This window comes from Glossina fuscipes, unplaced genomic scaffold (genome assembly GCF_014805625.2).
Source record: "Glossina fuscipes isolate IAEA_lab_2018 unplaced genomic scaffold, Yale_Gfus_2 3, whole genome shotgun sequence".
NCBI lineage: Eukaryota > Metazoa > Arthropoda > Insecta > Diptera > Glossinidae > Glossina > Glossina fuscipes.
The window spans coordinates 11,256,760-11,271,314 of NW_023998417.1; the positions used below are offsets into that span (position 1 = coordinate 11,256,760).

General features: G+C 34.9%; 2 protein-coding genes across 3 annotated transcripts in view; both read left to right on the forward strand.

Moving 5' to 3' along the window:
• The first annotated feature begins 3,004 nt into the window (after positions 1 to 3,004).
• Positions 3,005 to 14,555, forward strand: part of LOC119635188 (head-specific guanylate cyclase) — a 37,292-nt gene continuing 25,741 nt past the window's right edge. The window contains exon 1 of one of the 2 annotated variants that reach the window (XM_038029868.1): positions 3,005 to 3,128. The gene's annotated coding sequence lies outside the window, so the exon portion shown is untranslated. The remainder of the gene's footprint in view (positions 3,129 to 14,555) is intronic. The other variant, XM_038029869.1, reaches the window with a different exon arrangement.
• Positions 6,779 to 7,531, forward strand: LOC119635190 (proteasome subunit alpha type-7-1-like). Its single transcript, XM_038029871.1, has one exon. The coding sequence runs from the start codon at positions 6,779 to 6,781 to the stop codon at positions 7,520 to 7,522; it is 744 nt and encodes a 247-aa protein (XP_037885799.1). The 3' UTR covers positions 7,523 to 7,531.

Genomic DNA, 14,555 nt, shown 5'->3' on the forward strand with positions numbered 1-14,555 from the left:
TCTCTCTCTCTCTCTCTCTCTCTCTCTCTCTCTCTCTCTCTCTCTCTTCCTCCCTCGCGCTTCACCTAATGTTAAAAATACCTGTCCGGAAACGTGAACTTGCTGATTAAGGGAAAGCGTTAGGTTTACGTGGAGCACTTTACAAATTCTCACCTTGTGTCTACACGATGATGTTAGTGATTCTGCGAATAGCTTTACCAGTGCCTGAAATAAATTATTGTGCATCGACATTGTTAGGCACAGATCTGCAGAGACGAACTAAAGGACTAAAGATTTTTTAACCCTGCTAATCCCAATATCAAGTCCGAATAAAAAATACAAAACACAAAAAGTCAGGAACGAGCGCTCATGCAATCTCGATATAATTAATACACAATGTGATAAGGGTTTAACAAAACATGAGCTTACTTGGCCTATACATATCGTTTACAATGACCAGCTACCGTCCTTATTTATAGGAGGTTCGTTTTTCATGAAAAGTCTTCGATATTCTACTGAAGCTGGAAAGAATTCTCAAGCGGTTAGAATCGCTATTCATGCAAGCAAATAACTATTGAAAACAACTTAAATATGGAAGAATTCTAAGCTTCGACTGTGTATTCAACAGCTACTGCTACAATTTATGAAAGAGAGTAAAACTCATTTGAGGTTAACTATTCTTCACTTCTTTTTTTTTTTCAATTTTAATGTCTAAACATTTTGTCAGTGTAAGAAATGGTACGAGAGATTAGAGAAGCAAATGAAATGAATGTTCTGGCTTTCGCATGAATGAAATGAAATTTATTTATGCACTCGCGCGTATCTTCAAACATATATATATAAAGATTCACACAAATTTATATTAAAAAAAAAATAAAAAAGAGAAAATTTTATATAAGATTTATGCAACGAATTTGCGATGCTCTTCAACTAGGAGGAAAATAGGAAAGGATAACTTAATCTCATCAACAAGACCCCCTAAGACTATTATAAAAAAAACTTAATTATTTAGTAGAGCACATAGGTAGCGAATCGACGTGCTGAAGGGTTGACAGACAGATAGACGAATCTGTGGGTAGATAGCAGACCAAGTCTTCAGGTAATTCGAATGACGCCTACATGAGCAGATTACAGGACCGTCGGACAATGAAGCAAACGAGCGGCTATTGGCATGAAAGCAAAAAAGAGACGGAGAAAGGAGTAGGTAGACAAGAGATAGCCAAATTGGCAGAAAGAAGAGTTGGAAGACTCACTACGCACACGAAACGGGTGGGGACCGAAGAGTTGTGAACTTATACAGCGAATAGGTAGACAAAGCAACTGGCAAAGCCAGATAATGAATACGTAGGCGCAAAACTAGCGACAAGCGGTTAAAGGTACGCCCGGATGGACAGAAAAATTGATAAGAAAGTGAAGGAGGTGCACATGAATAAATGTAAAACCTCGCCGAGTGACTTTTTACATGTTTCTCTATAAGTTGTAAGCGGAATGAAAAATGTGACATTTCAGTGAGTCGTATGAAAAATCCTTTTTGTCCCAATGTTGTGCATACCCGCAATCGTTCATTCGAGTCGTTCTGTTGTGCTATGTTAAAGCCCACAAGTGAATTGCATTTGCGTAGAAATTTTTTAATAGAGTTTAAATGAATGTATGCACGCATGTGTTTGTTCTACGTGCTTATGCGTGCGTGTATTTATGTCTGCATAGTATGTATGCATATTCATAGACTAATATAATGTATATATGTAGATGGATATGAAAATAATTTCTTAAAAAAAATTTTTTTTCCAAGTTTACGTAAAATCCATTTGGATCTGGTTTTTGCTTTTTTTTTTTTTTTTCGTTTTAATTTGTACAAGCCGCACGTTTACATCCATAACTGAAAGATAAATAGATTTTTTTTTTTAGTTTATTTTTTAATGCCAAAGGCACTGCCGCATAACGCATAAGAATAATATGTAAACTACAAATAATTTTTAATAAAAATTCATCCGTTCGGCTTTCTCTGTCTATCTGTTTCCCTCACATTTCTCTCTCTCTCTCTCTCTCTCCTTCTCTCCTTCTATCTTTCTGTATATTTTTCCTCTTGTTCGCACTCGATTCCCTCTTGTTACGATATAGCAGGAAACAAATACGAATTCGTAAACTTTTACTTCCCGTAAATAACATGCATTCATATATGTACGTAAATGCATGCATACATGCATACGTATAAGTATACTTATGCATAAGAGTACATTTTAATTTTCGTATTTACATATGCATGCGTTTAAAGAATATTCGTCAGAATTTACTAGCATTACTGCTGTCCGTCAACACGACGATTATGTTGCATATGCTGGTGATGACGATGATGATGATGATGAACTGAAGCTAAAGCTGAAGTTGATGCTGATGAGAATTTACACATATTTACATTACTTACATATTATACTTGTTTGCGCACTCATTTCAAAAACCAATATTATGTTGCAGCTCATGAGGATTTTACTCTCAGAGAAATTGATGAATGACAGCAAATTAAAAGTTTATGTTAATCTTTTCTTTTCGTATGATACGAAACAGCCATCAGCAGATTTTCTCACTGGCTTATCACGTTGCATGACTTCTAAGTGGGAAAGCGTGTCAAATAAAAATTGTTAAATAAGCGCCGCTAGGCGCCTAGACGTATGAAAAAAATTTGAAATTTTCCAAAAAGTATATGAATTGAAAATCATGTGGAATTTCAATTTCGATTTCTAGTTCGTCGTAAATTTGTCCACAAATCTCTTTAGTATTTACGGGGTTATCCGTGAGCTGATTGCATTCAAGGTCATTGATTTCATATTACGGCCGAAAATGCTGCTCGATGATTGTATGTAACAAAAACAATTGAATTTAAATATTTTGATGAATCTTTGATTGTGTATATGATCGGGATTTGTTGTGGGTATTGCTTCTATCAAGTGCAAGATACTTACTCCAAACAACTATATGCAATTAACCAATTTCCTCTTCTTCTTCTTCTTCTTCTATTACAGAATTCAACGATTCAACAACAGATGATTCACTATGCTGGATACGAAAATTTCATAACAAATGCAAAATTCTTTGTATAAAACTTAAGAACAACGCTGGCGGTTAACTTGATTACAGGTATACATACATACGTAAGTATATTTTTTGCAATTTCAAAGGCATGGTTTGCCGAAACTTCTTTTTAAAGCTTTTCATTTGCCAAACTGTGATAGTAGTAAAAGCGATGCAACTTCGAACTAACTCATCATTTTGCTTTCGTTAAACTTGGTTTTCATAGTCGATATTATTTTCATTAAAGCAAAATCAAACGTCTTATACCGACAGTATATTATCGAGGGAACTGGATTATATATAACCACCTTATCAAGGCAAGGAATTTCATCTATTCTAAAGGGGTCAAGTGGGCTTACAAAAAGATAGTACCTAGAATAACCTTCAAAGCATCTAAATGACGAAAACATATATAAGACTTTGCTTTTGATGTCAAAGCAAAACTCATTCTCAAGTCCGATCTGATAATATTAAAACCTTCACATGCTATTCTTTTTTTTTTTTTTTTTTGTTTATTAATTCACTATATTTTTCTACATTAAAAAAAACCTGCAATTTTTTGTATTCATTATCAAGAAATGCGGGTATGAATATTTTCCTAGTACGCTTGCAACGACCTATAGTACGCTTGAAATATTTTGCGAAAGGCTTCCGTCTGCCACGGATTATCCAAAAGATTATGATTGCATTATTGCAAAGCCATCTACCACCATGTCCTTCTGATACCTCATTAAACAGCTTACTTGTCATCAACAGCTTTCATATATAAAATCGAAATCCGAGTATATCTTTATTTCCACAGATCGCATAGTTTAGATGAAATTCTCCTATTTTCATCGTAATCTTTTCGCAAGAATTCTGAACTTAAGTCAGAGTACGGTACGGTATTTAGTAGTCGATATACTATGCCTTTTATCGTTTTACTTGTTTTTCTTCTTCGTTAAACAGAAACAAGATAAATACTATAAAAAAAGTTGAAGGAGTTTTAGTGTATATTTCAAATGTTAATTTCCTTTTCCTAGCAACAAAACAAGAAACACAAAGCAAAAAAAACAAGAAAGAACAAAAACTTTTGACATATATATGAAAAAAGGGGAAACCGTTTGAAAGTTGAATGAAAAAAACAACTAAGAAAATTATATTCGGCCGCGATCGAATCTTTAACACCCATCACCGTTATCCGCAATATTTAATATGGAATTAACGCACTTAACTTGTCCCATTTCTGTCTTGTTTACCTTAAGAGTAGTATGCAGAAATCCCCGAAAAAGCGAAAAGACGAAAATGTAATCACTTGTAGCTTTGTGTGGCCGTAGACGATTTTTTCAATTTTTGTACAAGTGCAAGACAGGACAACCCATAGAACATAAATGTAAATTCTTATCGTTGTACCTGTCTGTTGTGGCTTATAAGTGAGGAACAAAAAAACGAAATTGTTTTTATGCTTGAAAGTAGAGATGGTATCAGATTATGTTGTGCCGCGGTCGGGTCCTTTGATCGATTTGTCCCATTTTTAATACCAACGTGCGTGCAAGAACTTCCAATGTTTACTGCAGACGTTACACAGACAAAATGACTGAGGGGCACAGGGGCATGCTTAAATCAATTTAAGATTTAATGCTGATCAAGAATATGAATGTTTTTGGTGAGGTCTCTGAGGCTTCCTTTTGGGCGCTGCAAACGTTTTGACAGAGCAAATATGCCCGTCATCCTTCGTCGATGGGTATAAAAAATTACTTTTCAATGCAATTTGACATGAGGGCAAATGATTTCACTTTAGATAAAATCGTCGGAAGAGAAAGTGAGGAAAAATGTATTTTTTATTTATAACGAATTTTTTGATACGCAGGCAGTATAGCTTACTTGTGCATGCGTTTCGTGATTACAATATATTCACTATAGGTGGGCGTGGCTGGAATAGCGATATGGTAGGATTACTTGTCTCCGTTTGTGCATACATTTGCTTAAGCGGTTGTATGTGTGACCATAAGTTATAGAATCTTCAATTTTTGATCTTTTTGTGCTTGACCGCACCTACTCTCATTATTTCAGGCGAGGTCGATGTCAACAATCAACAAAAAATTATTATTATTATGGTTTTTCCTACCACATTACTCTGGAGCTACTATACTTACTGCAGTGTATTGTGTATAGAGTGACACCCTTCTAATTATTTATATCGGATGTGGGGGTAAATTGGATTGAATTTCCTTTTTAAATGTCTCCTCGACTATCCAAAATACTGACGAGCCAAATTTGACAACAACAATTATCACTTACTGCGTATTACAATGGCGTGTTGTACAGTCGAAAGTTAAATCGGACATAGCATAGGTTGTTAAATTGTAGTTATTTGTTTTCACAGCATTACCCCAGCACCCAATCGGCCATATTTAACCCCATTTACGTGCAGCAACTTTTTATTGTTAATCAGAAAAATAATTCATTAAAAGAATTGTGAAAACGATTACGCCCACACACACATTGACTATAAAACGTTACGATAAACTAATAATGTTTCCTATAGGATTTGACATACTCAAGAAGCTCTAAAATCCTAAGCCCCTTTTTCTTTTAGGTGGAGATGGATACGATTTCATTATCGTTTGCTACGATGCCAAGCAAAACAGAAAATTAATCCAAAATTTTAAGTATAGTCCTTTGGCAATAGCCAACTAATGAAATCATAAAAATGTAATTCACATTTAAGCACTTTTCGATTCTATTGCCGCAATCAAATTAAAAATATTTCCCTTTATTCGACTAACGAATATGAGGCCACAGAGAAAAAAAAAAAAGTTACTTAAATGCATAAAACTGTCATTTTCCGGGCGTTTTTATTTTAAAATGATAAAAGCTGTTAAAAATAAATCAACGTGTCCTCGTGTCTGCTCAATGAGTCGTAAAAGCCTTCATAAACAAAACGAATTCTCAACAGGGAGAGAAGGGAAAAACAAAAACAAAAACGGCCAGAAATAAATTAAAACAAAAACTTTATGTAGGAAACCTTTAAAAAAATAATTCAAATCTTTTACGAAACAAACAAAAAAAAAAAAACAGAAAAGAACAAAGCAAATCTATGCGCGGGCACAGGAAGACATTTCACTATGACAATAACAATTAACATAACAATCGCGCTTTGTAAGGAGAAACAACACAACTCGATTAGTATTAATGAAGAAGAAGAAATGAAGGCTAAGATGATAGATAATAATCCAAGAATAGAAGAGCACTGCGACGCAATAAAAAAAAAAAAAAAAATGACTATTTTTACGCTTATGATTATGACACGTAAAACTCAAAGATATTAAATAATTCCTGAATGGCTTGAATTGCATTGCTTAATAAACTTTAGATATTAAAAGTTATTGGGCATAATGTCGAGGGGGACTTAGTTCAACTTTCAACTAATAAAAACTATTTTAGAAAATTTAGAAATCAAATCAACGAAAGACATAAACAAATTTACGCTTTAGCAGATCATCATTTGTTTCTTCTTCTTTTCATTTTACATGCATGGCAGGATCTTGTCTGTTTTTTAATATAATTTTCCGATTTTTTTTTTTTTTTTCTTGAAAGAAGAAAGAAGTTTTCAATAGGGCCGTAAAGCTAATCGTTAACGATAATCGTTAATAATATCGGCAACTCTGACGGTGACAGAGAATATTTGAATTCGTTTTCGCTAAAATTTCTTTAAATATTGAAAAGCTTTTAAAGTTTGAAAAAAAAAATGGCAGGTTATGACCGCGCTGTGACAATTTTTTCACCCGACGGTCACCTATTGCAAGTGGAATTCGCTAAGGAAGCTGTTCATAAAGGGGCAGCAGCATTGGGCATTCGAGGTCAAAATTGTATCATACTAGCCGTTGAGAAGCGTTCGATATCCTCGCTACAAGAGGAACGTACTATTCGCAAAATTTGTGCCTTAGACGATCACATTGTCATGACTTTTGCTGGCGTCACCGCAGACGGACGAGTGTTAGTCAATCGCGCTCAAGTCGAATGCCAAAGTTATAGATTAAATGTCGAGGATCCCGTTACTTTGGAATATATTTCACGATACATTGCTCAGTTGAAACAAAAGTATACCCAAAGCAATGGACGCCGTCCGTTTGGTCTGTCTTGCTTAATCGGTGGTTTCGATTATGATGGCGGCGCGCACTTGTATCAAACTGAACCCTCTGGCATTTACCATGAATGGAAAGCAAACGCTATCGGACAATCGTCTACTATGATACGCGAATTCTTAGAACAGAACTATACAGATGAAGTGGCCGGAAGTGTGGCGGGTCTTATTACCTTGGCGATTAAAGCGTTACTTTTGGTCATCCAAAGTGGACCGAAAAATTTGGAAATCGCTATTTTGGAAAGGGGCAAGCCGTTGAGAATGCTTGATGCTCAAACGATCGCCCAATACGTGGCCGACATCGAGAAAGGAAAACAAGAAGCCGAGAAGAAAAAGCAGAGAAAGTAACATAAAACCGATTTTACCAGAGATCCGATTAACTATCTGCGTTAAAAAAGAACAATTCCTCTTTTACTAGTTACATAACTCATATCCCAATTGCATCTGTGAGCAGAACAAAATGCTATTATTTTTAGAGATAAACTATGTATTATAAGCATCTCTGGACAAAAGCTGAGAATTATTTTTGTAATCGTTGAGCCTATCTTGATAAATGATTCGAATGAAAATACGGTTTAGAGCAAACTGATAGCAACCATAAGTCACGAAATGCAGGCCTGACGTGAAGGTGGTTAGTTCGCGTTATTCCGAGAGATGAATATCCAAATTTTAGCCTTCCACTAATATCAAACGAGTTCAGAAATCATTTTAACTGATTTTCATTTGATGAAAACAAGTGAACAAAACGTTGCAGATTTTTTTCAGAGCATTGTTATAAAGCCTTGTTTATCTATATATTATGTTGTATCACAGCAAATTTGCCTTCGTCATCACCAGATTCCCTTCGGTCACGATAAGTTTACAAGAACTAACGGTATTTTGCGAGCATTGAGTTTATCTGACAAAGGAGCTACGTAAAGTTATAATATTTGAAAACCGAATTTTCATGAACACCAGTCCGTCTTCCATTCTCTACTTGTAATCTTTTCCTTTCCTGGTGTAGACATCTCCCCATTGTTATCAAGAAAGCAAACCAGAGATCAATGTGTAGACCTCACTATATCCCGTGTCGTGTTCTCTGAAATGCAACAAATTAAGCGAGTTGTGGCTGCAAGCGATTTGTTGTAACTGTAACCTAAGCTTATGAATATGCAAGATTTGCTTACATGCTATAAAACATGAAGCGCTGAGAGTGAAGCTGAGGTAATTTATGCATCGCTTCAGGATCGCTTGAGATTGCAAAATCAATATTCCGCCGCCCATTTATTCACAGGCGATGGCAAAAGGATCGCATTACCGAAAGCTAATCTGTATCGGCGAGTCTTTAATGAAAAAGATTCATATATTTTAGGATGCAAACATTCAAACGTTCAAAAGGCATAAAAACGAAAATGTCCAATTTCGTGTTCTCACACCCCCATGCAACCATTGCAACCCATTTTTATAGTCATCATGATTACGGTATCATTTCATTATGATGATGAAACTACTTAAAAACTCTTTAAATTGACATTAAATAAAAGAAGAAAGGACGACTGCAAATAAAAGAGAAATGACTTGAATTTCTGCTTAAAATATATTTATTTTAATATATTCGCACATCTATCATAATACCCTAATGATTCATTCACTTCCCACCTCAGCGCAAACTGTATACGAGACGTTACATATTTATTTATTTTCTTTTTTTTTTCCTTTTTTTTTTTTTGCCTCTTTTTTTGTTTCTTTTTAATGTTGTACCGAAAAATTTGAAAGTTATATACCGGTTAAAATGTGTTTGTTTACTTTCTCGTATTCCTGACTTTTTTTCTTCAATTTTTTCGCTTAGCTAGCTATCAGCTTATGTCAGGTTTAAATGTGAAAACATTTACAGACAGTTGTCACGTTTTTTAACTGTCATAAAAACGAGATTGATTTTGTGTTTCTTGGCAAAACACGAACATAGAACAACAATGAGCTCTAATAAGACGCACAAAAACGAGATATATCAAGCACACGATGGATTTTGCATACCTATCATCTTAGATCAAATAATATTTATATCGTATAAGGCGTAATGAATATAGTTTATATCGTAAAAGATATCGTCTGCTCTGAAAATAAATATCAATTCTATATAATATTCTAATAATTAGAAGCTTGGTTTGTGAAACGGTTCCGCAAAACGGAGCATACTTTAGCAAAATTTAGCGCAGCGCACTCTCCTATGTCACAAATCGGAAACAAATCACTAATAACTTTTGTAATAGAATTCCAAAAGTTAGATTTGGTTGCCATGTACAGCCAGCTTATGTTATTGGGATAAGATTACCGTGGGAGGGTGTGCAAGGAACAATAATCTATTCAAAATTTCTACCTTTACTTAGCATGCACGAAGGTAATGATATGCTGGAATCCTTTTTTAACTAGAGCGACTAAAAAACCCTAATTTCCTTTTATATCATATATGGAGAAAGGTGGATAGTAAAAAAGGTCCGACTCAAATTATTTTCAATAAAGTTCGACTTTGAGCTCAAACATATTTTTCTTGATCTGATTATCCGATATTGGATGTTAGCAACCATACGAATTGCTATTTTATTTAAAAGCTTAAAATTATTTATGTGATGCATATTTAAACATATACAAGAGCACGTGTAAGTATATCAAATTATTTTATATTCGGCTCGTATCTCTTGCAGCTATTAGCAAATGTCCTGCACTGCTTATGCCCATCCATTGATAAATATTGCGAAGCCAAGATGCCTGCTTTCTGTATACACCGCGATTTTCTTCAATTTTCTCTAGTAGTATGAGCTACAGCAAATAGTGTTTTTTTTTTTTTTGATTTCGCATTATGTGACCCCAATATGATACTTTCGTGCATACTAAACTTGTCTTTAGTCCACGATCATTGCCGAGTTTTTGAAGTATTTACTCAATTGTTGTCTGTAGGCTGTTCATGTCAGCCATTTTTAACATTCATGTCTCCATTGCGCAGAGAAAAACGGCCCAAAAGTAATATTTTAGAAACCGGAGCATAAGATTAATACTGAGATCGCGGATGCTAAGGACTTTCATATATTTATGAAATGCAAATGTTTCGTTAATTCATTAACCAAGATATCCATTAGCATCTTATGCCCAGTTATAATTGTGTTGTGTTGGACGTGTTTTTTTGCTAATGATCTTAACCTTTATTTGAAGTTCGTATGCATTACGGATGGAGAATGTAAACTTAAACAAGGCAACCTCAAGATTTAACATAAAAAAATACGATGGCAAAGTAACGGACAGACATGTTTCAATCGATTTAGAAAATAACTCTGTTCGGTTGATGTAACAAAAATTGCGTCCATCCCGGGTCCTGTTGAACACGACGTACATACACTTGTATTTATGTTTAACTTAAAATCGCTTTTATTCCCTTTCAAAGTGTAAGCTCCAACAATCGTAACATTTTTATATATTATACATATGTATATATTTTTTATATATTATATACATATATATATATATTTTTTTTTATTGTATGACCAATCACTTAAGGGATGTCCTCTATTCGCGTAACACGGTGACGGTCGGAACGTAGTGAGGACAGGAAAAGGGATAGGGATGTTGACGAAATTCATTTTTCTAGAGTTCTTTCAAAACTGAACAATTTTGTATGCTCTTGCAGCATTTTCATCAAATTAACTCTCTGCGTGCAAGCACATGTGAAAGCTTTACTTGCTTGCACCGATATACGGGAGCGGAAAATGAATATATCGCCACGTTCTCCTTTTGAATAGAGAACTTTCTACGATCCTTTAAGCCGACTTTTATTAAAAATATCCTTTTTTCGAAAAAAAAAAATAAAAAAACAAAAAAAACAAAAGAATGCCTTATTTAACAAGTTATACCCAATCGAACGTTACTTCATTCTTACCTATTATTCTTTACTACTCACCGCATCACTAATTCTAAGGCTTTCGTTCTTTTATCGCAAGTTTCCAAAACTCTGCTTCGTATCCGTATGTATGATAAGATTTACGAATTTTGTTTTTGTTTTTTAACTTTCCGTCAAAGATTAATTGAATTTTTTCGTAAATTGAATTTGCTGTAAACAACTAAGCAAAAAATAAATAAATAAATAAATAAATAAAAAAAAAGTTGAAGAACACGCTTAATCATGTTACGAGGCTTGCGTATCTAGAAGAAACAATTTAACGTTAAAATTTAATTTAACCATTACTTGCAACAATGAACACGTATATGCGTGTATGCGTCTCTTTACGAGAAAACGGAACACTCCACGTGATGGCAAAAATATAAATAAAAATTCATTTTCTTACCTACTTATGTTATAAAGAAGCACACAACGTATTGAACCGTAGAACGAACATAAACAACAAGAAATCGAGCATCATTCGCATATACAATCTACTCCCGGCCCGGCCCACAGTATACCACATGTATATTACAGAAAAAGACGACTTCTCTCTATAAATTCATCTTTGTGTGTAGCTCGCCGTTATTGTAAGTGGTTTTTTTTTTTAAACTTAACATTATTTCGAGTAAAGTTTGCACAAAACACAAATCACTGCTATATTCACTTTTGCTGTTTTTCTTTGTTTTTTTTTTTTTTTGTTTTAGGTAAGACAGACCGAACGGCAGACAGACATTGCTGGTGTTTAACATGACAACGATACTTTTCCTTCTCTTCTCTGTTTTGTTTTTTTTTTTTTTGGAAAAAACATGAAACTTTTAGAAAACTCTTTTTTTGTTGCTTTAAATGAGTTAAATACTTTTCAGTTTAAATTTATCGCAAAAAATTTGTTCTCTCTCTTAATGCTGAAAGAGTATTAAAAATTATTTCATCAAAAGCTTATCTTACACATTTAATCCTCTATATGAGATTTAAAATTCGAGTTTAATCTGAATTTGAAAATTTCAACGAAATCAAAGAAACGAATGCGAACGTCGCCCTTAGGCGCCTCTTTTTCCAATAAACAAACTTGACGGACGACTTAAGACCACCTGAAGGCCTATGCCAGGATTGCAAATATTCCGAGAACACAAGAACGAGTAAAGAGACATAGCTAGCGTCACCATCGCGCATCGCTTCCTCCTAAGAGGATGAAAAGTCGAAACCAATTTAGATGATGTCTGAGGACTGAAAGTGATTCCGTACGTAAAGCAAACTATCTCATATACAGTAGCATAGATTAGCATAAAGTTAGCTGTAAATAGGAAAAAACTCCTACCTAGATTAGGCAGGAAAGTTTCAAAGCCTATTCAAAGCCTAGGATATAAATTTCGATTAAGAATTCAACCAACCGGCAACGTCGGTCTTCAGAAAATCAGGCAACCGAGCCAGTAACCGATTGCCCCTTTCTTCTTCTGATTTTTGCTATCGTAGAGTAAAGATTGAGTCTACTTTAGCTTTTGTAGTTCACATACGGAACAGAATAGGTGAAAAGTGATTTATATGCAGTGACAGGAAATTGATGGGAATTTAAATTGAAAAAGTGGATAATATTAATATAATCGGAAGATCGTACGTATTAAGCAGCAAGTCACAGAATTAAATCGAAACTGTGTGCAAAAACGATGCATCTTTATGGCTTTTACATATAAGTCAAATACATACAAACGAGGAGAAATTCATATGAACCAAAGGATCAACACTACTTCTAAGTGAAGTCTTCAACGTATAAATATTCTTGCAAGGGAGCCATTGGTTTGCCGCAGAGCATAGTCCAGCGAATTTATTTCCTAAAGCAGTTCAAAATTTCTTTGTCGGCAGCCGAAGGCAACGCACCACGAACGCACCTGTGTTATTGCCAGTTATTCACTCTTTGTAATAATCCTCCATTTCGTTTCATTTACAATAGCGATCAACTCATGCGATACGGGATCTCTGTAGAATTCTGTTCTAGACTTCAAGATAGAATTGAAAAGTTCTAATTTCAGGACCTCAAGACCGATCCAATATGCTTGTACTGTACGAGAGTATATTTGACAGTTTCCTAATCACATCAGAGGCAAGGCAAGACATGGTAAGCTTCGACAGAAGTTCAAAATTGGGATATTCATGTCAGTCGTCGTTCCCTTGTAAGACACAATAGCTTCAGATTATCTAACGGCATATATCGGCATAATTTCTTTGTTACCAACACACCGTCAATTTTTCCCTTGCCAATCCAATAGCAAATGTTGGAAATAGTATACTTAACCTCAGGCACTATGTGGTTTTATACCTTATTTATCTGTATGTGGCAAGCAGTTGCAACAGGTTGGCGCTGATGTTAATGCACTGTTCCTCTTTTATTTATTGTGATAGTTTCTTATTCTTACATAAATTTATCGGCAATGTGGTGTTATTTGAAGAAGAGACGTTCACGCACCTCAACCTTCTCTCAACCTTCATCTGCAAAAATATATAAAAATATTTTCTTAACTGAAAGTTCTTCTATATGTATATATATGTATATATGTGTGTGTGTGTGTGTGTTAAGAAATAAAATTAAAGTTAAATGTAAATAAATTGAAAAGAATGAGGGAAAGAGAAGCAAGCGAGAGGGAGAGGAAAATGAATAGCAATGAGAGCATGAAAAGCACGGGTGACGATATTATTCCTGTGCACTTGTGATAGAAATTGTATTCAATGGCGAATGCATTAAATGTTGCTTCCAAATAGCAAAAGCGCACGTGTATGCGCCCATATACGCTAGTCGTCGATGCAGCCATCCTTAAGATGTTAGTTAACATGTCAACAAGACTACCCCCCACCTTCCCCCTCCCCCCTCCCAGCCACAGCATGTTTTCACACAATTTCAAATCAAATCAACTCAAGAAAATTATGTTTTCTTTACTTATTTTCTTCACCTTCCGTCGATGCTATTCTCATATTCTCATCATGGTAATCAGCTTTCCATTATGAGTTATATTAGGTTGGGGAAAAAGAAATACATTATTTTTAATTGAACTTCAGGACTTTATTTAACATGCTTCGGATTGTCCGATTTGGGTCAAATATGCACCGTTTTGTTGTATGATTTGTTGCTATTTTAAAGGTAACTTCAAAATGCCTCTCTCATAGAAGTCCTGGTCTCTATTTGCAAAAAACTCTAGTAGTCGATTTTCACAATCCTCCCTAGATTCCAATTTTTTATCATTAAAGAAATTTTGCAATGCAAGAAAAAGATGATAATCGCTTGGTGCCAAGTCCGGACTGTATCTCGGATGCATTAAAACTTCCCAACCAAGCTCCCGAAGTTTCTGGCGAGCCACTGTAGATGTGTGTGGCCTAGCGTTGTCCTGGTGGAACACGACACCTCTCCTGTTGGCCAATTCCGGCCGTTTCTGGTCAATCGCTATCTTCAAACGGTCCAGTTGTTGACAGTAGAGATCAGAATTT

Excerpts from the sequence above, each read along its gene's own strand:
- LOC119635190 (XM_038029871.1), top strand. The coding sequence starts at position 6,779 with ATGGCAGGTTATGACCGCGCTGTGACAATTTTTTCACCCGACGGTCAC.